Source organism: Corvus kubaryi, unplaced genomic scaffold (assembly GCF_017639235.1).
Source record: "Corvus kubaryi isolate FWS band 111438036 unplaced genomic scaffold, C.kubaryi_AGA036_p1.0 62605, whole genome shotgun sequence".
Lineage (NCBI taxonomy): Eukaryota > Metazoa > Chordata > Aves > Passeriformes > Corvidae > Corvus > Corvus kubaryi.
In genome coordinates, this window is record NW_024581460.1 from 30,460 (window position 1) to 57,438 (window position 26,979).

Consider the following 26,979-nt stretch of genomic DNA (forward strand, 5'->3'; position numbering starts at 1 on the left):
GAAGCTCTCCTGGCACAGGTTGAGGCCGTTTCCTCCTGTCCTTCCCTTCACCTGGAGCTGTGTTTGCACACCTTGAGTTGCTCTGGGGTCTCTTCCGAAACAGCTCAGCCTCTGCAGCTCCACCAAATCCAAACAGATCTTTTAACAAAGGCAAAAGAGCAGGAAAAGAGGAATTTTGGGAACATCTTTTCTTAGTGGGAGGTGTATCAGAGGAAAGTAGGGGAGGAATTGTCAGGAGAACTTGAAATTCAGATGTGGGTTTGTAGAAACCCACAATGGCAGGAGGCAAAGCTCAGGGGTTGGGGCAGGCATGGAAACAGGAGCTCTTTTTCATAAAGTTATAACTTAATTTTCTCATTTTCAGGGTTTTCTGAAAAGAAGGGAAGTTAAACTCTTACCAGAATAAAAGTGGAGTTCTTGTTTTATTTCCCTTTCCATCAAACAAAGGAAGATTTTTACTTTCAGCTTTTCCAGGCAGCTGGTGTAACTCCCTGGAATCGATTTCTTGGATCCACATGGTCAAACAATGGCTTTAACTCTGCTGTAGACAACAAATACTCACAAATAAATATATAAATAAAAATAATTCTGAAGTACATGTCCAGCCAAACAGAAGGAGTTCCTTGAGAAACATGAGCTTGTAAATGTAAATATTTCCCAACTGCTGCTGCCTTTTTCCTGGTTGATAACTCCAGAGGCTCATCCTGCTCTTCCTGCAAGTTATTGCTGAATTTCATGGCTCTCCTGTTCATGGGGTGTTTGAAAAATGAAGGGGATTTGTTCAGCTTGGTAAATAATAATGATGTTTAAAAAAACCCCACATTGAACTCATAGCATGGTTGTGCCTTGTATTCCAAAAATTCACCTTTTGCAGGGGGAAGGAGACTTCTGGGAAGGATTGGAAGAGTAAAGAGGTGATAAGGGAGGTGTGAAACTTTTCCTTATAATTCCCAGTATTTGCCATTTCTGTTACCACAGAAGATGCCCCATTTTTTCCCTGTTAGATCAGTTCTACTCTATCGTTTGGAAAAAGAAAATGCTGAATTGCTTTAAAACACTTCTCAGGAAATCACTGCTTGAGAATGTAATCGTTCTGCAGCTCTTCTTCAGCTGCACTTCTAATAAGATTTAGGATTTGGATGTATTTCTATATAGCAGGTTCATTTGTGCTTCAGCTATTGCACTGCACATTCCAAAGATTAGGATTCTGCTCCTTAATCCTGCTGGGCTGTGGAGAAAACTCTGCTATCCAAATAATGGACTTTTTCTAAAAGCCTGTGTAGAACAGAGCAGTGCCAGTGATGAAGCCACTGTCAACTTTTCCCTTTGAGCTGTGATTTGAAATAGAAATCAGGATGAGAAGTGGCTCATGGAGGTGTTCTTGCAGTCTGGGGTTTGGTTTGTTTCATTCCAGAGCTGGAAGCCCTAATGTGTTCCAATATTCTCTAATTGCACTCTCACGGGAGTATCATTGATCTTACATTGATATCCAAAGAGACAGCGAGGCTTTGGATGCTGGTAGGTGCCCCAGAAACTTGGAATGAGACATTGATTAATTCCTGGAGAGTTCTGAGGACAAACCACAAAAAGCAAGAGCAAAACGAACCCACGCTGGACAGTAGGAATACAACGTGGATTATCAACATGCAGCAGCTTTCACTGAGACATAAATCCCTGTCCTCTTTATTTTTCCGTCTTTATCCTTCAGGAATATTCCAGACCAGCTGTATTTGCCCAACTCTGACAGATTTTCTCTCGGAGCTTCCGAGGAGTGTTGCTCTCACCAACACCCAAACCTGTTGTGAAGCACCATGGGAGCACAAGACACCGGTTATTTATTTTGACTTGATTTTTTTCAGGCTTTGATTTCGCGGTGTTTTCTGCTGGTTGGGCAAGAAAAGGCATCTTGGCTGTGCCTTCACTGTGGTTACAACCCTGTTCTGGGAGCTGGGAGGTTCTGTGGCTGTGTGGGAATTTATATAACTGGGGTAACGTGAGGGCTGGGAATGTTTTCCTTCCACGGATACACCTTCATGAGAGAACTGAAATCCCCACCAGCATTCAGCTGTCGAATTCCCACTGATTTTAATGCAGATTGAGTACATAAATATCCCTTGGGAATCTCTTCATTTGTCCCCATGGTCACCTTTCTTCCTAAAACACCTCAGTTCTGTCCTGATGATCGTTTCTCCCAACAGCCGGGAAAAGAAGGTCGCGGTCACGGCTGCGATCAGACAAAGTGAAACATTCCACAAATTGCTGCTTGTAGCTGCTGAATCCTCTCCTTTCTCTTTGCCAGCCCTTCCACCCCATGGTGAACCTGGAATGCTCCCGGGATTTCCGGCCCTTCCTGTGTGCCCTGTACGCGCCGGTGTGCATGGAGTACGGGCGGGTGACGCTGCCCTGCCGCCGCCTGTGCCAGCGAGCCCACAGCGAGTGCTCCAAGCTCATGGAGATGTTTGGGGTCTCCTGGCCGGAGGATATGGAGTGCACCAGGTGAGAAAATCCCTTTTTTTTTTTTTTTTTTCCCAGGATAAAATTTTATTCCGATCCAGGATGTTTTATGGTTCGTAAAAAACCAGGTGTTTTAAATGTTTTCCATCACAAGTGGCCATGTTTTCCTTCCCTTTTTCCAGCAACCTGTTTCCTGAGGTGGGAAGTGAGTTCCTATTTCTGCCCAAGAGATCAGCTGAAACTTGGCTGGGTTTGATGAGGATGAAATCTCAAAGCTGTTTGCAGAGCATCTACCCCTTGCTGAGCTGCAAACAGCCGTGTTCAGCTTTACATTGCACCAATAACTTTACGGAAAAACGACCTGATGGTGTTCCAAGCTGTTTGAGGCAGAATACACGTGAAATTAGAAACAATACCCTCATGCCTTGTTGTTTTCTGTAAGTGACTCCAGCAGCTAATGAAACTGAGGAGCACAAACAGGAAGAAATCGTTTACTGTTGGATTGGAGAGAATGGAAAACAATTAAAATTATTTTAGTTAAGTAAGTCATAAGAGGATAAAATAAGAGGACGTTTCTAGGTAACTGGGATTCCTCCAGTGTCTCCTTCAAAACTCAGACGGTCCTTGCCTCGAGTCAGAGCTTTGACTACACAAATATCTCCGTCATAATTCCATTTATTAACGCTGGTGGCAGTGCTAGTTGGAATTTTGGTGTCACCACCTCACTGCCCTGTCTGACGGCAGCAAGTGGAGTTGATTAGGAAAGGCTTTAAAATGTTCTATAAAATCATGCTGCCACGGGCCTAAGTTCACAGACTTCCTGGGATGGATCTTCCATCCTCACCTTCATTCCTAAAGCCCCAATGGGCTCCTGGTCTGTTTCATTTTTGAACTTATTTTATAGTTTCAACACTGCTCTGTGGGATGAGTTTGTGTCTAAACAGTGCAGAATTTAATGGATTCCCTGTTTTTTGGATTGTCTGGTTTTGCTCCCGTTGGTTTGCCTGAAGTCACACCTAGAGATGAAGTTACCAGCCCTTGTAAAGTACGAGTATATTTCTTGTAAATGCCTCTTTTTAGGTTCCCAGATTGTGACGAGCCCTATCCTCGCCTGGTTGACCTCAACTTGGCCGGCGAGCCCACGGAGGAGGCCCCGATGGCCGTCCAGAGGGATTACGGCTTTTGGTGTCCTCGGGAGCTGAAAATCGACCCGGATCTGGGTTACTCCTTCCTGAGGGTCCAGGACTGCTCCCCTCCTTGCCCCAACATGTACTTCCGTCGGGAGGAGCTGTCCTTCGCCCGCTACTTCATCGGCGTCATCTCCATCGTCTGCCTCTCGGCCACCTTGTTCACCTTCCTGACCTTCCTCATCGACGTCACCAGGTTCCGCTACCCGGAGAGGCCGATCATCTTCTACGCCGTGTGCTACATGATGGTGTCCCTGATCTTCTTCATCGGCTTCCTGCTGGAGGACCGGGTGGCCTGCAACGCCTCCAGCCCCTCCCAGTACAAGGCCTCCACAGTGACGCAGGGCTCCCACAACAAGGCCTGCACCATGCTCTTCATGGTGCTCTACTTCTTCACCATGGCCGGCAGCGTCTGGTGGGTCATCCTCACCATCACCTGGTTCCTGGCGGCTGTGCCCAAGTGGGGCAGCGAGGCCATCGAGAAGAAGGCCCTGCTGTTCCACGCCAGCGCCTGGGGCATCCCGGGCACCCTCACCATCATCCTCTTGGCCATGAACAAAATCGAAGGCGACAACATCAGCGGCGTGTGCTTCGTCGGCCTCTACGACGTGGACGCGCTGCGATACTTCGTGCTGGCCCCTCTCTGCCTGTACGTGGTGGTGGGAGTCTCCCTCCTCCTGGCCGGGATTATCTCCCTCAACCGCGTTCGCATCGAGATCCCGCTGGAGAAGGAGAACCAGGACAAGCTGGTGAAGTTCATGATCCGCATCGGCGTGTTCAGCGTGCTGTACCTCGTGCCCCTGCTGGTGGTGATCGGCTGCTATTTCTACGAGCAGGCGTATCGGGGCGTGTGGGAGACCACGTGGATCCAGGAGCGCTGCCGGGAGTATCACATCCCCTGTCCCTACCAGGTGAGGAACTCCGGGGGAGGGCATGTGGGAAGAGTTACTCGTCCTCCCTAACTCAAAAGTGCTTTTATAGGAATTTTTTTATTCCTGTAAATAAAGTTCTTGCCGTACTCAAATTATTGGGATAATGCCCTAGGCCGGGTGTTGCTGGGAAATCAGAGGCTCCCATCAGCTGCCTGGTGTTTTTTTGTGGAGTTTCTGGGCTGTGTGGCACCTCCACGGGATATAAAGATGTTACTTTAAACCAACCTCTAGGCTGGGCCTTGACGAGTTTGTTTTTGGCCTTTGGAAGTTTTGCTGGTGAGGAATTCTGGCATTTAAACTGAGTTGTCATCAGGCTGCTTTTTCTAGTTCTCGTTGTTTGTCTGTAGCAGTTTTGGGGCTTCGATGGCCCGGAGGTTTTGTGCTCATTTTGTGCCAGGAACATCTGTATAAAATCTTTCTTGAAGTGTCTTCTGAAGAAAACCAGAGCTTGCAGCTCATCAGCTTTGGGGTTTTTTTCAAGAAATCAAGAGTTATCTGCTCAGTTTAATTGAGTTATCACAGAACAGAAGCCTCCAAGAGCCCTAAGATCAAACTCTCCACTGGTTTATTCAGATGCAGTTGAAAAGAAAGTATTGCAGGGATTAATTGCCTACTTTGGAGCCAAAAGGGCAGATTGTTTTTGGAATGACATTCCTTAGATATTTTCTGCAACTTATTTTAAAGGAACTTTATTTCCAGAAGGTTTTACAGCAAACCTTTATTGTACAGCTGCATGCAGAGGGATATTTAAAAATTAGCATTTTGGCTTTGAAGCAGTTAAAACACCAGCTGAATCATCAAAGCTCACATTTTAAAGCAATGAAATATCACTTAAAGGTTTGGCTTAGGCTTGATAATAATCCTTTTATTACCTTTTAACCCTTTCTGGTGTTTTTCTCCATCAGGTTTTATTAGGGTGGGACTCTTCCCTCCCATCCAGTGCGGGAGCATTTTTATGGCAGGAAATCTCTGGCAGTGGGTGTGTGCAGTTCCATTGGCTTGATTGAGTCTTCACTGCTGCAGGTTTTAATCTGTTCAAACTGGCTGATGCTTAAAAACAAAGGAAAAGAACCCCCAAAAACCAGGGACATGTGGCTTTCTCTTGATTAATTCCCAGCACCCACCGTGTGCCAATCTGAATTTTGTTTGGTAAGGATCTATAAAATCAAGAGGGTTTTGCCTCCCAAAAATTTTGAGCAAGAACTTGTTTTAAACCTCAAAACTGAGGGCTGGAAGAATGAAAACATGTAGGGAAATGCTCCTGAAATCCCTGGCAAACCGTTGCCATAATGGCCCAGCGGGAGTCAAAAGAACAATAATGGTTTCATTCACATCAAATTGGGTTGAAGGACCTGCAGACCCCAGGGAGTATTAGAAGGGGGTTTTCTTTCTCTTTTAACCCATCCATTTATATTTTTTTTTCCCCTCAAACTAAACATGCTTCCCTTATTAAACAATCCAGATTTATAACTGAAACGGATTCCCAAAGCTGTGGGGAAAATGATTTTATCCTTAGCTCATGCTAGTGAAATATATCCTTAAATTAGGGAGAAATGTGGAGTTTTGTGGGAAATAGCCCTCAGTGGCGAAATAAGAGCATATTTTTACGAACTTTAATGTTACTTAATTAACTTCCAATGTTTCTGAGAGCTCTAAATGGAGAGCTGGAGTCGATCCCACAGTGGATAAAATGTTTATGTGTGAAGCTTCCCCCCCGGGGTTGTGGATTTTGGGAGCTTTTGCCCAACACCAGCAAATCCGAGGTTAAAAATCCATGAGTCCATCGGAGCGTGACATCATCCTTGCCATCGGAGATGGTGCCACAGAAACTCCTTCTGGAAAATTCCTGGTGAGGGGGGTGGGAATATGCAGCTGCTCCTGTGGGAGGGACCGCAAGGTCAGTGCTGAGCCGTGGATTCTCCTGCCTGCTCCAGAACCAGGCTGGGGCTCAGATAAAAACCAGCCACTGTGTTTATTTGGCTGCCTAGAATGAGAAATGGCCCCAAAATTAGAAATATTCCCAAGTGGAGGAGGCCACAAGATGTTTTTATGCTCCCACTGTGATTTCTGGCTACCTGGATGTTTCCTGGCTTGACCTGGATATGGATTCTCCTGGTTATTTGGCAAATCTGGGAGGCATCCGTTGCTTTCCTTGTGAAATCAAACCTTCTTTGCCACAAGGACAGGGAATGAATGTCCCAATATTCCCTCTGCTCATGGAGTAAGTGCAGGGCCAGAAGGAGCACATGGCAGGGACACCTTCCACTATCTGAGGTTGCTCCAAGCCCCATCCAGCCTGGCCTTTCAGTGGGAATAAGGACAAATTGATGAAAGTGTCACCACAGATAATTCTTGTTCCTGCTGCCAGGGCTCTGCAGTGACTGCACTGGTCTGATCTTTCCAGTCAGTGCAACTTCTCTGTGAAATCCCTGCTCACACTGGCCTGAAACTGTCCTGACCCATCCACCTCTCATTTTACCGAGCTTGGAATATTTTTCTTTTTCTGGAGGGCGAAACGGTGCCTTTGGAATCTGCTTTCAGCATAGGAATATTCAAACAAGGAGCTGAATTTTGTGTTGGAATCCTACTTTTCACTCATTGCCTTAAAAAAGGAGTTAACCCAATGTCACTTCATCGTTCACAGGGCAGAGCCTTGGGACAGGCCAACCATTTCACTATTCCGGATAAATTCTTGATGTTGGCTTGGTTTGTTAATCCTGCCCCGATGTTCAGCTCTCAGAGTTTGTCTCTTTCCTCTCTTACTTGCAGTTTCTTCCCAGATTTTGGTGGAGTGTGTCATCCTGTGGGAATCAGATCGAGTGCAGGTGCTCTGGGATAAAGTTTTGGGCAGTCACTCTGCAGAAGCACAGAATGGCTCAGGTTGAAGGGGAGGGTCAGGTTGGATTTTAGGGAAAGGTTCTTCCCACAAAGGGTTTTGGGGCACTGGAGCAGCTCCCCAGAGAATGGTGACATTCCCAAAGCTGCCAGAGCTCCAGGAGCATTTGGACAGCGCTCCCAGGGATGCACAGGGTGGGATTGTTGGCGTGTCTGTGCAGGGCAGGGCTTGGACTCCATGTTCCTGGTGGGTCCAGCTCTGGATATTCCATGATTTTGTGACGTGCGGACACATTTACTCCAACCCCTGCTCAAGCAGGGTCAGCCCAGGTCTGCGTCCAGTCAGGTTTTGAGTTCCTGTTGCCATAAAAGCTGTGATTCCCTTTCCATCCAACCTCAGAAGTAAAAGGAAAAGCAGGGGGAAAGGGGAGAAAAACCCTTTAAAGTTCATTTAGCTGCTGTTCCACATCCTTGTCCTGCACGGTGGTTTATTCCTTACAAGGAGAGTGTCGGAGTTTTATTCCTCTTGGAATTACAAGGAGAATCAAAACTGGGCCACAGTGACCTGTCCCAGTCTGGGAAAATAGGTCTCAAAACTGGGATGAGTTTGGCTAAGAAGTGAAATAGACACTCAGTAAAGTCTGCCCCAAAACTGGTTGTAATGCACATTTCTCTTATGAAAAGCAGGAGTTCAAAAATCAAGAAAAATCTGATTTCCTGCAGAGCAAAGCAAGTTTTAAGATTAATTTATCTCAAATCCAAACCTAAACAGACTCCACAATTTCCACAGAGGCTTCAGGGCCAGACTCAGCACTGGGCTTCTGGGAGAGGCTTCAAATTTAGATACTAGAGAGGAAAAAAAAGGAAAATAAACCATTTCAAAGACATTTGGTGCTGCAGTGGGAGTCCTTGAGAAGAGGAACGGAGCAGTAGGAATTAATTATCTTTGTTTGTGATCTGATATTCAGCTTTTCCCCACACAGGGATTTAAAGGCCTCTGTGCTGCTTTGCTCAGAGCAAAGGTGCTGCTCCTGTTTTCTCTTTTCCATGGTTTTTAGGGAAGGGAGCTTAAATCCCATCCCATCCCATCCCATCCCATCCCATCCCATCCCATCCCTGCCTGGCCTGGGAAACACTTCCATGGGTGGGGCATGAATTGTGCCTGACTTAATCCATGGTCTCTTTCAAGAGGTCACATTTGCTCTTCCTGGGTATTTTTATTTTAGGATTTTTGCTGCAACATTCTGGGGACAATTTTTGGGGAAAATTGGGGGGGGTGTTTTTGCAGTCAGTCCCCTTCAAAAATCAGAATAAGCCTCAACACCTTTTAAATTCATTTTCTACATCCTGAATGTTCATCCAGCCTTGGTAGAATCTTTATAATCATTCCAGAAAGAAAATGAGGGAAGAGGTTTTTTGCTCATTTTTTGAGAATTGACATAAAAAAGCACCTAGATGGTTTTTCCTGGAATTTGGGAATCCCATGGAGAGCTCATTCTGCTTTGCTGCTGATAGAGAGGAGTTTTTTTGCAGCACAACTCTTCCAAAAGTAATTTTCACCGAGTTCTTTGAAGCAGTTCCTGTGCTTATCTCCGAATCTTTTCTGTTTTCCTTCTGATCTTCACTTTAAAAACATTCAAACTGCCTTGATGATTTGAGAACTCAATTATTCCGAGCTGTAAGATGATGTAATGGTGAATATCATCTTTATCAGCAGCAAAAACAGACAATCCCATTTTTTTCCCATTTTTTCCCCCATTTTTTTTTTCCTCTCCACTGTTTCTTTCCAAGTGGAGCCCCCAGCCTTGCTGTGGGATGAAGTTAAATGGGATTTTACTGGAGTTTCACCCACTCACTCCCATCCCTGGCTGGTGTGGCACAAAGGGAATAAAAGCACACACTTGCCAATTTTTTCCTGTTAATACTGAAATTTTAACACTATAGAGATTATTTTAATGCATTACCTGACAACATTGGACAAATGTGTTTTAAAATTACGATTAAAATCCTAATAGGATTCAAATCCTGTCACCTGCTGGGGGTTTTGGCTCAAGAATTCAGCACTTTTCTCGTCTCCCATTTTCACAAATGAACTTTTTGGAGCTAATCATGGTTAATTTTTTTATTTTACTGTAAATTTTCAAGATCCTTTTAGATGTGGCATCCCTGCCCATGGCTTGGAGCAACCTGGGATGGTGGGAGGTGTCCCTGCCCATGGCAGGGGATAGAATGGGATGAGCTTTAAGTCCTTTCCAACCCAAATCATTCTGTGACTGTGTCCCAAAATTAACGCTGTGTGCCAAAAATCTCTTCATTCCAGGCTCTTCTGGAGCCTGGAACATCTCTAAATTGCTTTGTTTTGCTGCTTTTTTTAAAAGCTGCCCTTGCAACAGAGGCAGGGGCAACATTTCCAAGATTCAAGTCGGGATGGAATTTCTCTGTTTTTGTGGAGAAAATTCCATTTTTTCTCCATTTTTCCCTTCTCCCCCCCCCCCCATTTTCTCCACTCCTCGGGGGTGTTGCCCCTGTGGTTTTTAACCCAGTGTGTCTCAGCTGTTTTGCCATCTGTGGGGCTGCAGAACCGTGCGGGGAGTGCTCGGGGCTGGCTGGAGAAAAGAGGCTTTGTCAGGAAATGGCACTGCTCGTGTGGCACCAGCAGGAAGGGAATAAATATATTTAGGGATGTCTGTAAATCCGGATTTCTCCTCCTCCTTTCTGTTTCCATCAGTTATTGTTTAGAATTCCTCTTAGGAGAGGTAATGGATTTGCTTAAATCTGCCCTGAAGGAGTTGCTTCTTGTTGGATGTAATTATTCCATCCTAAAGAAAAAAAAAAAACAAAACAAAGGTGGAGATAAACCCAGGTTTTCCATATCAATCAGGAGAGACGGAGAAAATCGGAATTAGGAGCTGGGTTTCCTTCAAAAACAAATGTAACTTAGCTCAGAACATTATTGATCACAGTGTTGCAGCATTTCCTGGCAATGATAGAGTTAATTTCTCCTGGTTTGGATGCTTAGGAAAAATAATACATTTAAAGAGCAACAATAATAATTCCAATTATTAAGGAAGATCTTTTCCCACTGACTCTTTAATTGTGATTAAAGCAGCAGCAAAAGCTGAGGGAAGTTGCTCTTTACCCTCAGAACCGAACGTTGCAGCACCTGTGAGAGGAAATCCATCACCCAAAAAAACAGATTTATCTTTTCGTTTTAATAAACGACAGGAAATTGCTTGGGGTTTGCATTTGGAAATCTATTTTTACCTGTGGTTCGTTTATTTATTTTTGCCTTTTTTAATAGTGCTTCTGAAGTCATTATGTATAATCTGAATTCTTTTAGAATATCTGTTGTGCTCCAAAATGAACGCGACCGGGGTCTATTTGTCATTTTCACCAGTATGAAACAAAACTGATAAGTATCAAATGCTGATAAGAAATATCCAAACTGATAAGAAATATCAAAACTGATGAGCTGTGTCCAAATCAGGGTCATGCTTTGGCCACCTTATATTCATTCCCCCTTGTGTTTGAATTTTGGGAATTGTCTTGTTTTGCATTATTTTCTAGGTTTAACAACCCAACTTTAATGTAGGAAAATAATTCAATCTCTCCTCCTGAAGCAGTTCTTCAGAGGGAACTGAGAGGAGTTTTAAGTCATTAATAGCTCTTGTTATTATATTTGAATATATATCAGAGTGGTATTACACTGTGAAATTTTCTCAGTTGATGGAATAACCCTGACACCAAATTATTTTTCAAAGACTCACTTGAACTGATTTTTTCAAAAATCAAATTATTATTATTATTATTATTATTATTCCACTCACACTATGACTTGAAAACGAAGGGCTGTAACCTAATGCACACAGAATTTCTGTCTGTGGAGAATAAAAACTATATTATAAATATTATGTTGGCTAAAACACCTTTTGTTTCACTCCTAAATTCTGCACTTTGCTTTGAGCAGTGGCTTGGCCATTATTTGCATCTTCACCAAACCACACTGATGATTTTCTCAGGGCTTTATCTCCAGCGATTTCACAGTTTTTTATTGCCAAGCGTCTTTATCCGAGGAGTGGGAGTTCCTTTTTGGGGATACACTCACAACGAGCTCCCTAAATTCTGTCCTGGAAGAATTAAACCGATTCAGGGAAGAATGTCTGCTGCCAAACAGGTCTTGAGGCTGCAAAGATTTTAATCCAAGTATTTTTCTAGCAGCAGGGTGGACAGAAATCAGATTTGCCTTGTGAGAGGCCACTCTGCCGTGTTGGTTGGCCAGGCTGCTTTCCCAGTGGATTTTTAGATTCCAGCGTGGTCCCCTGAGCGTGGACCTGGGATAACCCCTGGTGAAACCAGTGCAGGTTTTCCCTGAATTAATTTCACCCCCATAAATTCCTTTCCCTTAATAGACTGGAGGAACTCAAGAGAAATTCTTCTAAACCAGAATTCATTGCCTTTGAATTGTTCTGTAGAGGCACTTTGTTTAGGGATGTATTTTTTTTGGCACTTGCACAGTTAAAATTCTTGGGGGAAAGGTGTATTTTAGATGAGTTTGGTGTGGTGAGGTGGATCTGGGCTATCACTTAACTTCTGAGGTGGGTAAGTTTTCCCCAGAACAGCTGTTCCCCGTGAAGATGGTGATTTTATAAGCTTTTATTGCAGTGTCTTCTTTATTTATTTTTAGCTTTGTTACTGCCCCAAGTCTTGCAGAGTAGCCAGAATGGTGTCATGGTTTGATAAAAGCCAAACAAGCAATATTTTAATAATAACTTACTTTACAGTGACAAATCCTACTACATTTGACTGGAAAACAAATTGTGAGTGTAATCCTGAGTCTCAGAGCAACGACAGTGATGGAAATGCTTATGGCAGCGAGGCTGTTAGATCAGATTCCCTTTGGTCTTTCCTCCCACTTTCCCTGTTTTCAACAAAAGGATGGGTTAATTTGAATTTCATTGCTTTTTATCCTCAGGGAAATATCAAATGATCAGCATTCTTGCCCCAGAGGAGGGGGACAGGTGTTGTGTTTGGGCTTTTCCCCCCCCACACACGGCGAGCTCATTAATTTGTGGTTTCACACGTTTTAGTGGGAAGAGGCCACTGGTCTGTGTCAGGAAAAAGCAGCTGTGATTGATCATTTGGGGGCAGGAGGGGAAAATATTCAGGAATTAGTTATATAAGCATTTAAATGAGCAGTGTGCCTACAGAGCAGTGTTGGTTTTCCCTGGAGAAATGTGGAAATTGATGTTTTTAACCTCCTTTCTGAACACCTGCCCGCCGCGTGTTGCGGGAGGGAAGCGATGCCTCCGAACCAGTGCGTTCGCTGAGGAGTCTTGGATTCACTGAGGGAAAAACTTTTCTGTTGGATGCTCTGCAGCAGCCCAGCAGATGGGAGGGGGAAAATGGGCTGCAGAAATGCCTCTGTTACAGCCGTGATCTTTGTATCTGACAGAACTTGCTGGGTGAGGCCTCCGTGCTCGTGGGATGTGTCTGAGCAGCTCCGAGTGCGGCGCGGAGCCCACAGCCCAAATCCTGCATCTCCTTGCCTCTTTTCCTTGTCAGCTCGGTGCCTCTGAGAGCCTGGATCCACAGGGAAATCCTTCCCTGTGAGGGTGGAGAAGGGCTGGGCTGCAATTCCCAGAGAAGCTGTGGCTGCCCCATCCCTGGAAGTGTCCAAGGCCAGGCTGGAGCAACCTGGGATCGTGGGAGGTGTCAGGGTTGGAACTGGATGGGCTTTCAGGTCCTTTTCAACCCAAACCATTCAGAGACTCCATGAAATTGCCAAGGTCTTGTGTTCCTGGAGTGCACAAACCCCTCTTACATCCCCAGGAAAGCCATCAGGTCTGAAGGAAAACAGAGAATCACCACCAGAATTCTCTTCCCTCTGGGAAAGGTTCTCCTGTCTGAGGACACGGCCCCAGGGCCTTCCACTCCCTTGTGTCCCTGACACTCTGCCCTCATGGAAAAGTAGCTCCTGGTGTTCAGAACAAGCACGTTTTTATCTAGAAGGAAGGACGTTATGCTGGTTTTTAAGGCCCAGAGGAGATCTGTCTCCGGATTTGAGCTCTCCAGTGTGAGGGGGGAATTTTGAAAGCCTTTGGTCCAGGATTATGAGGAGAATGTTGAGGTTCACAGATTTAAGAAGGGTCTGGCCATGGTGCCAAGTGGGAAACAGAAGAAATGACAGAATTCAATTCCTTAGTAGCTGTTCCCAGTTATTGTTTCAGCTGGTAACAGGAATGTAGACTCTAGAATTGGATTTAGGAGGGGTTTTTTCCCTCACTGGCTGCATCAGCAGTGGAATTCACTCTCTGATACTGAGGGATCACCCTTTTGATGGCATTGCCGCGTCTCCATCTCTGATAAAAAAATGTGATAATTGTTATTTCATAGCTGAAACGCTGCTCAGCCTCTATTTTTAGATGCACGTTGGGAATTTTATTGGTGTCTCACAACTCGGAGTTCTCGCTGAACAGAACTGAAAGGCGAGGTCAGTGCTCCTGCAGGGCTGATTGCAGGGGAATTGCTGTTGTGTGGGATCTGTGGTTAATGCTGCACTCCCAAACTGGGCTGCTGAGGTTGCTGGAGGGTGTTTTAGGGTCAAGTCCCCCCTCAGACCCCTCCTCTGAAAGCAGAATATCTAAACCTCCATTGGTGAGTAAATCATTGGAGGGGGGATGAGGAAATCCCACATTTCTACAGCATAACAGAGGGATATGTGGCATTTTCCCTAACAAAAATTAATTGTAGTACTTCAATAAAGTGCTGCAGCCCAAAAATGCAGCAATGCCTTCAGCACACCTTGCTAAAATGCCCTTAAATCTTTAATTGCAGCTTCAGTACCACATATTTATCGGCACAAGCAAGAACAGACTGAATTTCTTAATAAAATGGGTTGGGTTGGAAGGGACCTGAAGGATCATCTCATTCCAGGGATACCTTAGGCTGCCTGTGCTGCTGAGAAGGTGCTTTTTGTATTGGAGTCGTTTCTCCTGAGTGAATTCTGGCATGAAAACTGCCAGCAGTGCTTTGCCTGCATTGTGTTTCTAGAAAAGAAGAGGAAAATCAGTGATTTTTCCCTCCCATGGCAGGGGATTGGAATGAGATGAGCTTTAAGGGCCCTTCCAACCCAAACCATTCTGTGAGTGCTGTAAATTCTACGATTTCTGCTCCTTGTTATTACAGTATCTGTTACATGGCATTGTGTGGAGCTCAGCACGAGTCAGCAGCTCCAAAGGGTTTTGTAGAAAAGTGAGAGATGAAAATACATTTTAAATCCTCCTGAACTGCATTTCAGTCCCTTTTCCTCCTTGCAGTAGCTCAGCTTTCAGAGAGGTTTCTTCAATAAACTGCAGTAGTTTATTCAGGTATCCCAGAGGGAAACAGAGCCAGGTAGTGCTCAAAGAAATTTTCATTTAAACCCAAAGGTATTTCCTTATAACCTGAATTTTTAAAAGCACAGATGGAAAGTGCATCAAGTGACTTTGTTCCATAAACTCGGACATCTCAGAGTGTCTCATTTATTGATTATTCCCTCCCTTATTAAGCATCGTCTCCTCTCTCCAAGAAGATAAATTGAAACCAGGGATCCTGTCCAATTTTCACTGTCATTCTCAAAAGTGGTTCCCACAGGAATCTGGGATTTCATGAAGCTTTTGTGTCTCCTCTTTTAGTCCTTCAACTGCAACAACTTGAAGACATTAAGAAGCTGATTATTTATAGTGTGGTCAATGTCACAGCAGCAGAGTTTTGTCTGAGTACTCCCCCAGAAAATTACTGAGGTCTGATGTTGAAATTGGATCCTTCTGGAAAAGATTGGATTGTGCACAATGAATTTATTGGGAGAAGGGAGAGCAGGTGATGGAATTGCTGCCATCGTTGTTTCAGCTGCTCCACGCTTCCCTCAGCAGTCCTGGGTACCTGGATTTTCCCAGGAGACACAAACAGGGATGGGAAGGCTGAGCTTTAAAAGCTGAGGGGGTATAAAAATGGGGTTAAAATAGCAAAAGTGCTGCTGGAACCGTTGAACATTACATTCCCTGTCGGGGAGAGGGGTTACCATAAATAAGGACCCAGAGCAGATCGTGTTCACAGGTGCTTTTGGAAAATATTTTGCATTTTGGTTGAGTTGATGTGCGGAGTTTGGATATTCCCATTGAATTCAGGATTTCATGTGTTGTGGATAAATCTAACCCCGTCCAAGTCTGCACTACTTCACTGGTTTGTGTTTGCGACTCTTCCTAAACAGCTGGGCAGTAAAAAAGTCTAACTTTTGATGGTGAACATGAGTGAGTTTTTGCCTTATTTTGCTGTTTTTAAAACTGTCCAACCTGGTCACTGTCCCAGTGTTTTGGGGTTGGAGGTGCCCCAGTGCTCTGGAGAAGGGGCAGGAACCTTTGGGTTCAAACACCTGGTTTTTAGTTCAGTAAACCTTGAAAAGTCATTTCCAGTTTTATTTTCGTGCTGTTAATTATTGTAAATGTTGTTAATTATTATAAATATCTCGTATCTGCAGATGAATATTGTTTCAAGCAGGTGCAGTCACTCAGTATTAATGTGAGTTTAATGGGTGTTGCTCCCTGAATTGGCTGCTCGGTGCAAAGAGGCTTAATTTGGAGAAAAGTGTCTAATGATGTTTAATAACTGGCTTTGTCGAAGACCAGGACGTGCTTCCTTTCACCTGAAAGATTTGTTGAATGTATTTATTTCAATTTTTTGGCCTGGAATTATTTATAGCACTCAGCATGTATGTGTTGAGCCAGAAGTTTTGCTGTTGAGTGATTTACTGTAATATCGTGGTGGAAGTGAGCAACTGAGAGCTGTAGCACTAGAACTGGTGGTTTTTTCTTGATGAAAAATTCGAAATTAAATTCCCTTCAGGCCAGAAGTTCTGCCAGGGGAGACTTGGCCCTGTGGACAGACATTAAATGTAAATATAAATAATTAAATACATAAAAATGCACCTGAACGTCAGCTTCATTAAGAAATGATGAATTTCACCACTTACTCCACTTAATGCCAAACGAGCTCATGATGAAATAATTAAGGTGGATTTTTGAGAGCTTCGTTTTGTTGGGTAATTTTTTATTGGGTAATTGTTCCTATTTTTGATTCCTGGGTGGAAATCTCCCAGGTTGGCTACAAAACCACCTCAGACCTGTTCTGTTAAATGGTGTGGGAAGGTCCACAGTGGTGTCCAAGACCCTTCAGCGTTTCCTGGGGCAGACATGGATGGGGAACTCTTAAGGAACATAATTATGTTCTCCTGATTGTGCTCATTACACTTCTGCACTTTCATTTTCCATCTCCAACGGTGACAGCACTAAAAGATGTGCAGTAACACAAAGTATTAAACCAGGGATTGCTGGGTTTGTGCTGCTCCAGTGGAAGCTGTGCTGCAGCTCAGCAGTAACTGGAATATGGCTGGAGTATCACGGGGTGGGAACCTATATTCCTGACACAGGGCATGTTTTGACTTTGAATTTTCAATCTGGGGGGAAAAACTGGTTCTTGGTGTTGCTTTAGGAGGTTGTATCTGTGTTTCTACATTATTACAGGCTCGTAGGAGCAGAGGGGAGCTCTGACTGTCACTGTCAACCTCTGAGGTCGCAGACTGGTGACACTCAGAACATGCCCATCCCCACAACTCGTGTCTGAAGCTACTCCAAAATCCCACTTTCCTAAGGATGGAATTTCCTTCATGGCTGCTGCAGCCGTATTTCTGTTCTGTTGCACAGATCAAACACCTCCAAGTGGTTTTTTCCCCACATTTCAGTGTTATTCTTTTTCTCACACCTTCGAGTCCCTCTAGGCCAGAGGAGCTTCTTGCAAGGAGGGCTGGTTGTTCCCTGTCCTCCTGCCGGCCCTGCTCCACATCCCTGTGAATTCCCAGAGTATTCCAGTCTCACCCTCACCTCAGGGAGCGCCAGGCCCTATCTCAAACGGCTCCCTGGACGTTTCCTCATGCTCTAGGCAGGCTGGTCAGTCACTTCCTTAGGCGTGGTGGTTTTTCCAGCTGTGTCACACAGCTGTTATCCCGTTGTGCACCAGCTTTATTTCTGTTGGGATCGGGATAAATCTGCTGCTTGTCATCCGTGTTCCCTCTTGTTCACAGTCCTCGTCCCCATGGGTAATAAGAATTTTCAAGGTGTCAGAAAATTTCAAGGGGTTTGGAGATCTCCCTCAGCTGTGACGAAAAGCAGGGAACCTCTTGCTGTAGGCCAGGTAATTTAATGGCCAGTGGGTGTTTGAGATCACAGAATCACAGAATGGTTTGGGAAGGGACTTTAAAGATCATCCAGTTCCAACCCCAACACCTTCCACTAGACCAGGTTGCTCCAAGCCTCATCCAGCCTGGCCTTGGACACTCCCAGGGATCCAGGGGCAGCCACAGCTTCCCTGGGAATTCCATCCCAGCCCCTCCCCACCCTCACATCCAGGAATTCCTTCCCAATATCCCATCTATCCCTGCCCTCTGACAGCGGGGACCCATTCCCTGTGTCCTGTCATTCCAGGCCCTTGTAAATGGCCTCTCTCCATCTTTCTTGTGGGCTCCCCTCAGGTCCTGGAAGGCCACAGTTAGGTCACCCCAAACCTTCTCTTTTCCGGACTGAACACTTCCAGTTCTCTCAGTTGCTGGAACTGTTGGAATTCCATGGTCACAGTGCAAATGCCAGCATCACCCAAATGCTTACAGAGGAATTCACACCACCATGAGTTTGTTCCTTCCCTCCACAGCTTGGTGGCATCTTTCAGGCTTGCTCTGGAAGGTCTCTGTCCTTGAAGGGTCAGGTTTTGAGCCAGGTTATCGATTCCAGAAAGCCCCTGGATGTCTGTTCGTTTTGCAGCTACCCTACAGACCTTCCTGAAAAGAACATCCTTGTGTCTTCTTTTCCAAACAAACCCTTTGTGTATAAAAATGTTCGGGAAAATAGACCTTGTGAGCATTTTCAAGTTCAGCTGATCTCCCTGAAGAGAGAAAGTTTTGCTGGGTTGACAAGAACCCGGCAGTTGTACCTGGCCAGTGCCTTGAATTCCAGAGGGAGGGAGACAGGGAAACCCTCCAAGGAATACAGGATCAGTGTTGACCATCCATGAAGCGTTTCACTGGCATTTTTCCCAGGAGCAGCCACAGCACCTGGTCCTATCTAGGTTAATCCCATCAAAGAAACGACTCTTCATGATTTGCAGACTAGAAAATATTTCACAATTATTCAGGGCACGGAGAAAAGAGCAGAAGTACAAATAAAGGCTGGGACCTCACAGCGGTTGAGCCTTTTGTCCGAGCCAGCACTGGGCTGTGCAGCGCTCTCGGTCATGCTCCGTGGAGCCAGGGAACAAAGGAATCCTGACGATGTTTGCTTTGGCTCGAGGCAGGGAGGGATGACTTAAATGTGTCCATAAATGAGTGGTGAGCTACGATGAATCTTCCTTTTCTCTTTTTCTCTCTCCCCAGGTCACTCAGATGAGCCGTCCAGATCTGATTCTGTTCCTCATGAAGTATCTCATGGCCTTGGTCGTTGGGATCCCCTCGGTGTTCTGGGTTGGAAGCAAGAAGACCTGTTTTGAGTGGGCCAGCTTCTTCCACGGGCGCAGGAAAAAAGAGTGCGTACGGATATGTTACGGATAAACTTCCCTTGCAGTCCTGGAAGGGTGTTTGGGTTGGTTTTTCATGGAGGCAAAGGCAGGAATGGATGGAAAAGTCACCAGAATGGAGCAAGGAAGGACAAGGCAGGCAACAGCTCAAAAATTGCTCATTTCTCCCTAATTATTCTTCGGTCCTAGAATCAAATCTACATTTGTCTGTCTTCAAAATATTTTTAACAATAATTGTCAAGTGAACGCTGCAACTGCGCTGCCTCTTACTGAGAGGTGGAATTAAAACTTTTTATTTATAAATGTGCATCTAGCCAACTGAACCAGACCTTTGAATTGAGATGAAATGCAGGTTCTTCTCACCGTGGCTGCAGTTGAAAGCCTTTGTCTCTGCTTTTAATCTTCCTTATGCATTAGTGCTGCAGAGCAGTTTGATAAAGTGACAGTAAGAATTTCTTGGAGCTTCTCTAAGGTTGGAATTAATTTAGATTAAGGTTGGAATCAATTTAAAGACCATTTGTGTGATTTTGTGGTAGCCATGGGTGGATACTTTCATAATAAATACTGTCTTAAGGTGTTTTAAAACAGATCCACAACGACAGAAGCCTTTCGGTGACTCCTCCATGACTTTTGGTCCATCCTTCAAGGGTTCAACTCGGGCTAAAATAGCCAAGAGATGCTTCAAAATCAGGCAAATAGGGACATTCTAATGTAAATAATGGTCTTACTTGCCAAGCCATGCTGCTTGTTCTGTTTGTAGAACAGTCACAGTGCTGTGATCGCTTTTCTACCGCAGTAATTAACGTTAATTGCTCCGACCGCTTCTCTTGCTCAGAGTTGTCAACGAGAGCCGCCAAGTGCTGCAGGAGCCGGACTTCGCTCAGTCCCTCCTGAGGGACCCCAACACCCCCATCATCCGAAAGTCCAGGGGCACTTCCACCCAGGGCACCTCCACCCACGCCTCGTCCACCCAGCTGGCCATGATGGATGACCAGAGGAGCAAGGCCGGCAGTGTCCACAGCAAAGTGAGCAGCTACCACGGCAGCCTGCACCGCTCGCGGGACGGACGGTACGAGCGTCCTCCAAAAAATCGTGGAATCACGGATGGTTTGGGTGGGAAGGGGCCTTAAAGATCATCACATTCCACCTCCCTGGGACACCCTCCACTATCCCAGGTTGCTCCAAGCCCCATCCAACCTGGCCTCAAACAATTCCAGATGTAGGGAGTCCACAAACTCTCCAGGCAAATCTTGTATAGGAGATGGGACAGGCCCCTTCCAGCCGGATGTGTGGCCGTAATTATGCTCAAGCTGGATGTTCTAGGGCATCTCCTTTCCCTGTTAGTGGCTGGACTGGAAAGAGAAAAAATACCGTGATGTTTGCAGAGTCTGAGCTGCTTTTTGTGAGTTAATTGCACAGCAGGCCTGTGTTCTGCGCTGGTTTTCCTGCACGGCAGCGATCCGTGTTACATACACCGTGTGGGAAAACAGACCTGCCCCAGTGTCAGCTCGGCGCTTTGGTGGCTGCTTTTGTCCGTGTGTCAGTTGATTCTGTGTCCGTAAATACTCCTGGCCCTGCCGAAGTAAACAGGGGCACCGGCTCCCGCTCTGACTCGAGGTGGAGCTAAGGTTTACAGCGTAATTTATCACCAAGGGTTTCACTCCGCTGATTACCAATTCCAGGCGTAGCGCTGGAGTGAGAACCGAGCGGGACCCATTGTGCGAGGAGCTGAAAGGCTCTGCCTGGGGCTCTACGAGTGACCGAGCTGAGCAGGGAATGCCGCTCCTCACAAGAGCGCCGGCATCTATTTACATTCTTTAGCAGCGCGGCGGTAACGCCGGCAATAATTGCCCTGTGTTTCCCTAAATTAGGTACACTCCCTGCAGCTACAGAGGCGTGGAGGAACGACTACCTCACGGCAGCATGTCGCGACTGACTGATCACTCCAGGCACAGCAGCTCCCACCGGCTGAACGAGCAGTCACGGCACAGCAGCATCAGGGACCTCAGCAGCAACCCAATGACACACATCACGCACGGCACCAGCATGAACCGCGTCATCGAGGAGGATGGCACCAGTGCCTGACGGCGAGGGAGAGCTTGGAGTGCTCGCAGGGCTCGTGGTGCCTTCCTCAGCGAGGTGACACCTCAGTATTATCCTCATCCTCTCGTCAGGTGCTGAATTTGGGCATCAGGAAGCCGGAGTTGGCGTCTCCGTGTGGCAGCCACGCTGTGGGACTTGCCTCGGAGCTGGAGGGTTCAGCTGTCTTGAGTTACTGAGTAAAAAGCTGGTTGTCTCCTCTGAACCTCTCTGTAGGTAATTATTTATTTGATAACTGGTCCTCAGCAGACACAACTACTGAATTTCTTATTCTCCGTGGAAAACAATCTCCCCCTTCTCTCTCCCTCCTCCCTCTGTCCCTCCTCCCTTGGGCTCCGCGTGTCGGGAGGTGCCACCCCCCAAAACTCGGTGTCGGGGTTGTGCTGGGAGTTGTTCTGATGAGACTTAAGGGAACTCTTGATGGTTGAAGGAATCCCTCCGTGCACCTCCCTCGAGGCGCCCGATGAGGGGACGCACCCAGCGCTGCCCGAGGGACGTCTGATCGAGCTGGCAGCGTTTGGTCACACGGGAAACACCACAGGAATGAGCATTTTGGAGAAGGAAACTCTTCTGAGGATCACCAGCTCTTCCCAGAGCTGTCCAGGCTCAGTTGTCACGAGGGTGGGGAGAAGAGAGGGGCAGGGAAGAGTGATTTTTTTATAACTTGTATTGTCCTTGCTTTTTTACAAAAGACTATTTAAATTTTCTACTCGTTTACAATTTCTGTAGGAAGAGATGGGTTTTAAAACCAGTTATCTAGATAATATTCAGCCATTTATTTTTTCGAGTCATGTACAAAAAAAGCTGAGATTGCCTGTTCCTGATCTATTTTAAAAAAAATTATAACAGAAAAGCTGAATTTGTCACCCAAGCAGGAATGTACAGCCCAGCCCGTTCCTTACAGCCAGAGCAGAGCCTGTTCACAAGCCCCAGCACCTGGGTGAAGAAGGCTGAGGCCAGAAGCACCAGAGGAGTTTATTCAAGGATGCCCCACCTTCCTGGTGGTGTCATGGCTGGTTTGGGGAGGATTCTCTGTGCTGAGCAAGAATTCAGAGATGGGAGGGAGAAATGGAGGCAGGAGCTTCCCCCAGATGGGGAAAAAGCAGGATGTGGCAGCTGGAAGCCCACGGCGTTCCTCGAGGAGGAGACGGGATCCGCAGTAAATTGGTGGCTCCTTCCCAGCCAGGTTATGGATCCAGCTCTGCTGCAGGTTGTTCTCATTCCCTGCTATTCATGGCAGAAAATTCTCAGTTTGGGCTTTTTTTTTTGTGTGGAAAGGATCTGTTGGGATGCACTGGAGGCAGAAGTCGAGGCCGGTCGAGGACGGTGCTGTAGATCTTCTGGAGCGTCTGCTGCCGAGATTCATTCAGCATGAGGAAACACTGCTGGCATGCAAACCTACCTCAGTAATTACTGCAGATCGCTGCTGGGAAATGAATCCTTACTTTTGCATTGTCCTTACATAATTCCCTTGCTGACCTGCTGGAGGCATGTTGAGAAGCCTTTGTGCACCAACCTCGAGGGCAGGGCCGGGGCAGGAGCTCGCGGGGCCGTCCCAGGCAGCGGGGCCAGAGCTGCTCCACAATTAACTCATTTTAATTGCAGCTGATGACACAACAGCAAAGCTCATAACCTGTGTGCTGTGGAATCAAAGGCTGCCCCGGGAGTCGAGACAGATTTATCCCAAATTGTCTTTCTTGCTTCCACCGGGTTTCTTGCTCCAAAGGAGAAGACAAATAGAGCCCAGCATGGAATAACAAAGCTCTTTGCTGTCGGTCTGGGGAGGGAGGTGCTGCACCCAGGGCCCTGGGGCACAGCAGGCTCTGCTTTGCCTGTTTGCTCAGCAAACAGCCCTGGGGGCCATCCAGAGGACCCCAGGGATAGCCCTGTCCCAGGAATAACTGCCCAGATCCACGTGGCTATGGGAAGTCCTTTTGAGTGACTTAAACTGGAGAAGCTACAACTCCCCGGAAGCCCCAAGGGTGAAACCTTTGTTGTTTTCAAATTCAGCTCCTAACAAACGTGCTGCTTTAAAGGGGTGATCTGGGAGAAATCTGGATCTGCGGAAGGAGCCGGGAAGCTGACTTTTCCTAAACACTGGAACGGAACTAAATAAGCTCACGGGTTCACACTGATCTTCTTGGCTCAATTTCCAGTACTTTTTTTTTTTAAGTAAGTTGTAGCAGTGCTTTGACTTGTTTAGAGACAGGGAGAGGAACGCCGATGGAGTTTGGAGAAAGATCCTGCTGGAAATGTTGTTAATTTGTGAGGCTCAGTCCCCATACTGCTTCCAGATGGGAATATCTAAGTCATTCCTTGCTCATGGATCCTAAGGGCACAGACTCCTGTCACCCCAGAGAGGTGATTAAACCTCAGACTGGAGTTCTGGCTGGGTTTTTTGCCTCCCTGCCCCCTCCCTTCTACCTTCAACACCTGAGGCAGCACACTGTGCTCTCTTGGCAGAGCATTCCTCCTGGGAGGAGCATTCCTCACCCATGGAAGAATGCCCCAGCTCTGGTGCAGTTCCCCAAATGGGGCTCACAGGGCTTCAGCTCCCAAATCATCGTGCCCAAGGGCTCTGGAGTGCATCCCAGTTTGAATGTGACCCCACCACCATCTCTGGCAGGGGCACCAGGAGAGGTTTTGGGGTGCTTTCCTACCTGGTGAGAGCTCCAGCCCGGGTGCCTGGTTTGTGGGATTGGTGCCAAGCTTTACATTCCCCCCGAGCTGAAACCCCCGGCCAGGAGGGCATTTCTGCAGTCACTGCAGTGCTCTGTGGGCTCCGGGCTCCCCGGATGTCCCTGCAGCTGAGCACACGTTCCTCGTGGAGTCCCTACAGCGCTTCGTCCCTCCCCAGCAGCCACCAAAGGCTGGATCCTCTCTCCCAGGGAACAGGCAGGGAAACTGGACAATGCCTGGCTTCTCCAGCTCATCCCAAGCTTCGTGCCTCCCCCTCCTGCGCACACGATGGCTGCAGCCCCAAAACTCTGCTCTGTGAAATTGCTCCATCAAAGCTTCCCGTAAAATGCACGGCTTCTCATTCCCGGTATTCCCAGGGATCTCCAGCTCCTGTTTTACCAACCCAGCTGCGCTGACAACAGATCCCAGATCCCCCCGAGTATGTGCTGTTCCTTCTTAATCCCTTCGTAGCTCCCGTGGTTCACTGAAATATCCCGGATCGGAGCTGCAGTCGGCGTTGCATGGAAGAGGCCGCTCCTCTTTTTTAAAGCATAAACAATCCCAACAGCAGCAAAAAGCCACACTTGGGTGTAGATGTGTTCGTGTTCTACCTTTTCCTCCAGCTTAGACCCAAATTTTGTGCTGGAAGCGTTAAGACACCAGCTCTGGAGGGGTCAGTGGTGAGCAGCGGATGGCACTGGGAGGCTCCGGCTGAAATACGGTCATGGCCAAATCCAGCACCGCTCCCATGTTGTTCCAGCAAGGAGGGAAGGGAAAATCCCTCCGAAAGGGCACAAGGAGAAGAGTCAGGCCAGCTGTAGAGCCGTGCCCACCCTTCCAGGGGAGCTGATTCTCCAGCCCAGCTCCAGGGCACTGAGGATCACAAAATACCAGGGGGGAGCCGGCAGCTCCAGGTGTGTGGTGAAACCAGGGCACAGCAGAGCAGCCCCTGCACAGGAGACATCCTGAGGTCCACCTCGAGCAGCAGAATGTCCAGTTGAATGTGAAACTTTCCCCCATCCCCTTGTGCTTCTTTTGTAAAGGGATCAGGATGAATTTTCCGTGGAGGCGGGGCGTTCTCCCAGTTTTTGCCCGTGGGGTCCGTGCATGGGGAACTCGGTGCATGTGATGCGCTGCCGCCTCTTCCAGCCCTTCCCTCGGCACTCTGGTGTCCGCGCTGTGACAACATCCAACTCCTCAGGAGAGGGGAAGGAGCCTCCATGGCCGTGAGACCTCCACATAGCGGAATGTGTGGGGCAGTCCCTGCCCGTGGCTGACCCCACTTGCACTCGGCTCTTGGTAGACTTTGTTTACAGTAGTCCAGTGTGGGTTTTGTAACGTTTAATTTTTAGCACTTTAACTGTGAGTGTACAAACTGGTTCCCTTGTAGTAGGTGTACATTTTCATTTTAGACCTTTGGAAGTTTTTAATAAAACGATGGAAAACCCCTTGTCTCTCTGTCGACCGGTTTTCAGTTCATCTCTGATGGGCATAATCACACCCACCCTTAAAAATCCAGTTCAAAGGTTAAATAATAAATTATCAGATTTGACTCTGGCCAGCAGCTCTCTGAATTTGAAGAAAGACTTTCTAGCCTTAATCTCGCCCCAACATCTGCACTTGTGGACGCCGGGCACCCTTCCAGCAAACACAAAGCTCTCTGCAGATTTCGGGCTCTGGTTTGTTCCGCCCTTTTACGAGAACAGACCGCTCAAACCACCAGCATTTCACAGGCAGAGAGGAGCGAAGAGCAGACAGGTTTGGGAGCAGCAATGCCAGGGATGTTTGGGGATTTTCATTGCCAAATCCAACCTGAGGACAGGATGACTGATTTATTTGAAGGAGCTGTCTGGCATTTGGGCGGATACGTGGTTGTACGCTGAGTCTCGCATGGCTGGTGATAAAATAACTCTTGTCACTAATTACTGGTGCTCACTTAGGTCTCATTAGATAAATAGTTCAGGGATGAAACTTTAGGAGCTGCTGGTCTCCCTCATCTTCCTGAATTTAAACTGTTGTGGGTTGTGAGTGACCAGTTCTGAAGTCAAGCAGCCAAAAATGTGATCTCTTGCAGCTGAGGAGGATTCCCTGTGCTGCTGAACCCTTCGGGGATGAGGAATGGGAGCTCACAGCATTTTTCTCCCCTCTGTCCTGCATTGCCAGGTCCCAGAGGGGTTAATGCAGGGTTGGGGAGGAGATGGAGTCACCTGGAGCTTGTTTAGCCCTCTCCAAGGTGGTTTAATGACCTGCAGGTGAGGACAGTGGGAGGAGCATGGAGAAAGAGGAGCTGGAGGAGGGGGATGTGGTCAGAGCAGAGGCTGAGGTCAGTTCAGACCCCTAGGCTGGGATTAGGGGTGGGAGTTTTTTAGTCACCATCACATTCCTGATGTGCCTGAACACCCTGGTTGCTGTTTTGGGGCCAGCTCTGTCTCTCAGCCCTGCTAGCTTGTGCCCTTGTTGTGATTTCCCCTCCAATTTGAAGGGAGAAGAGCATCTGGCCACGCACTAATCCTAAAGGCAATAAAATCAGAATCATGGAATGGGTTGGGTTGGAAGGCACCTTAAATTTATCTTATAGTTCTCCCCCTGCCATGGGCAGGGACACCTTCCACTATCCCAGGTTTTCCAAGCCCGGCCAGCCTGGCCTTGGACACTTCCAGGGATCCAGGGGCAGCCACAGCTTCTCTGGGCACCCTGTGCCAGGGCCCCACCCTCATAGGGAAGGATGTTTTCCTAATATCCAATCTGAACCTACTCCAAGAAATCCTTTGTAACAAAAGGCTGAAACAAACCAGGTGGAAATAGGAAGATCTTTTTTTAAAAAGTCATTTTCTTTAGAGTTATCTCCAGCTCAGAGCTCTGGCCCAGTGGGATAAAACTGCCGGCCCTGGAGCGTGACCGTCCGGGATCCACGTTTCCAACGCCCTTGGCTACCGGTCCGACTGGTTTTTATGATAACACTCCAGGCACCTTTGATTGATATCCAGTCTCCAGTTTCAGTGCCTGCACCTGTTTGCCACCTTTTCCCAGCACCCACATCCTGCTGCTGTTACCCACCGGCATCCCCTGCTCCCCCTCCATCCCACGGGGACATCCCAAGCAGAGAAAGCCGCTTTCTCCTCACCCATCTCTTTGATTTTGGGTTTTATGAGATCCCACCTTCCCCTTTGCTTCCTGCCCCCATTTATTGCCTCCAC

The 26,979-nt window shown here is 47.1% G+C and overlaps 1 protein-coding gene across 2 annotated transcripts in view; it reads left to right on the top strand.

The window, feature by feature from the left end:
* Positions 1-25,229, top strand: part of LOC121672495 (frizzled-3-like) — a 48,007-nt gene extending 22,778 nt beyond the window's left edge. For both annotated transcript variants that reach the window (XM_042045157.1, XM_042045158.1), the window contains 5 exons: positions 2,300-2,496; positions 3,535-4,552; positions 18,864-19,012; positions 19,839-20,072; positions 20,875-25,229. In XM_042045157.1, coding sequence (XP_041901091.1) covers positions 2,300-2,496; positions 3,535-4,552; positions 18,864-19,012; positions 19,839-20,072; positions 20,875-21,088 — 1,812 coding nt within the window. In that variant the 3' untranslated portion in view covers positions 21,089-25,229. The remainder of the gene's footprint in view (positions 1-2,299; positions 2,497-3,534; positions 4,553-18,863; positions 19,013-19,838; positions 20,073-20,874) is intronic.
* The last annotated feature ends 1,750 nt before the right edge of the window (positions 25,230-26,979 follow it).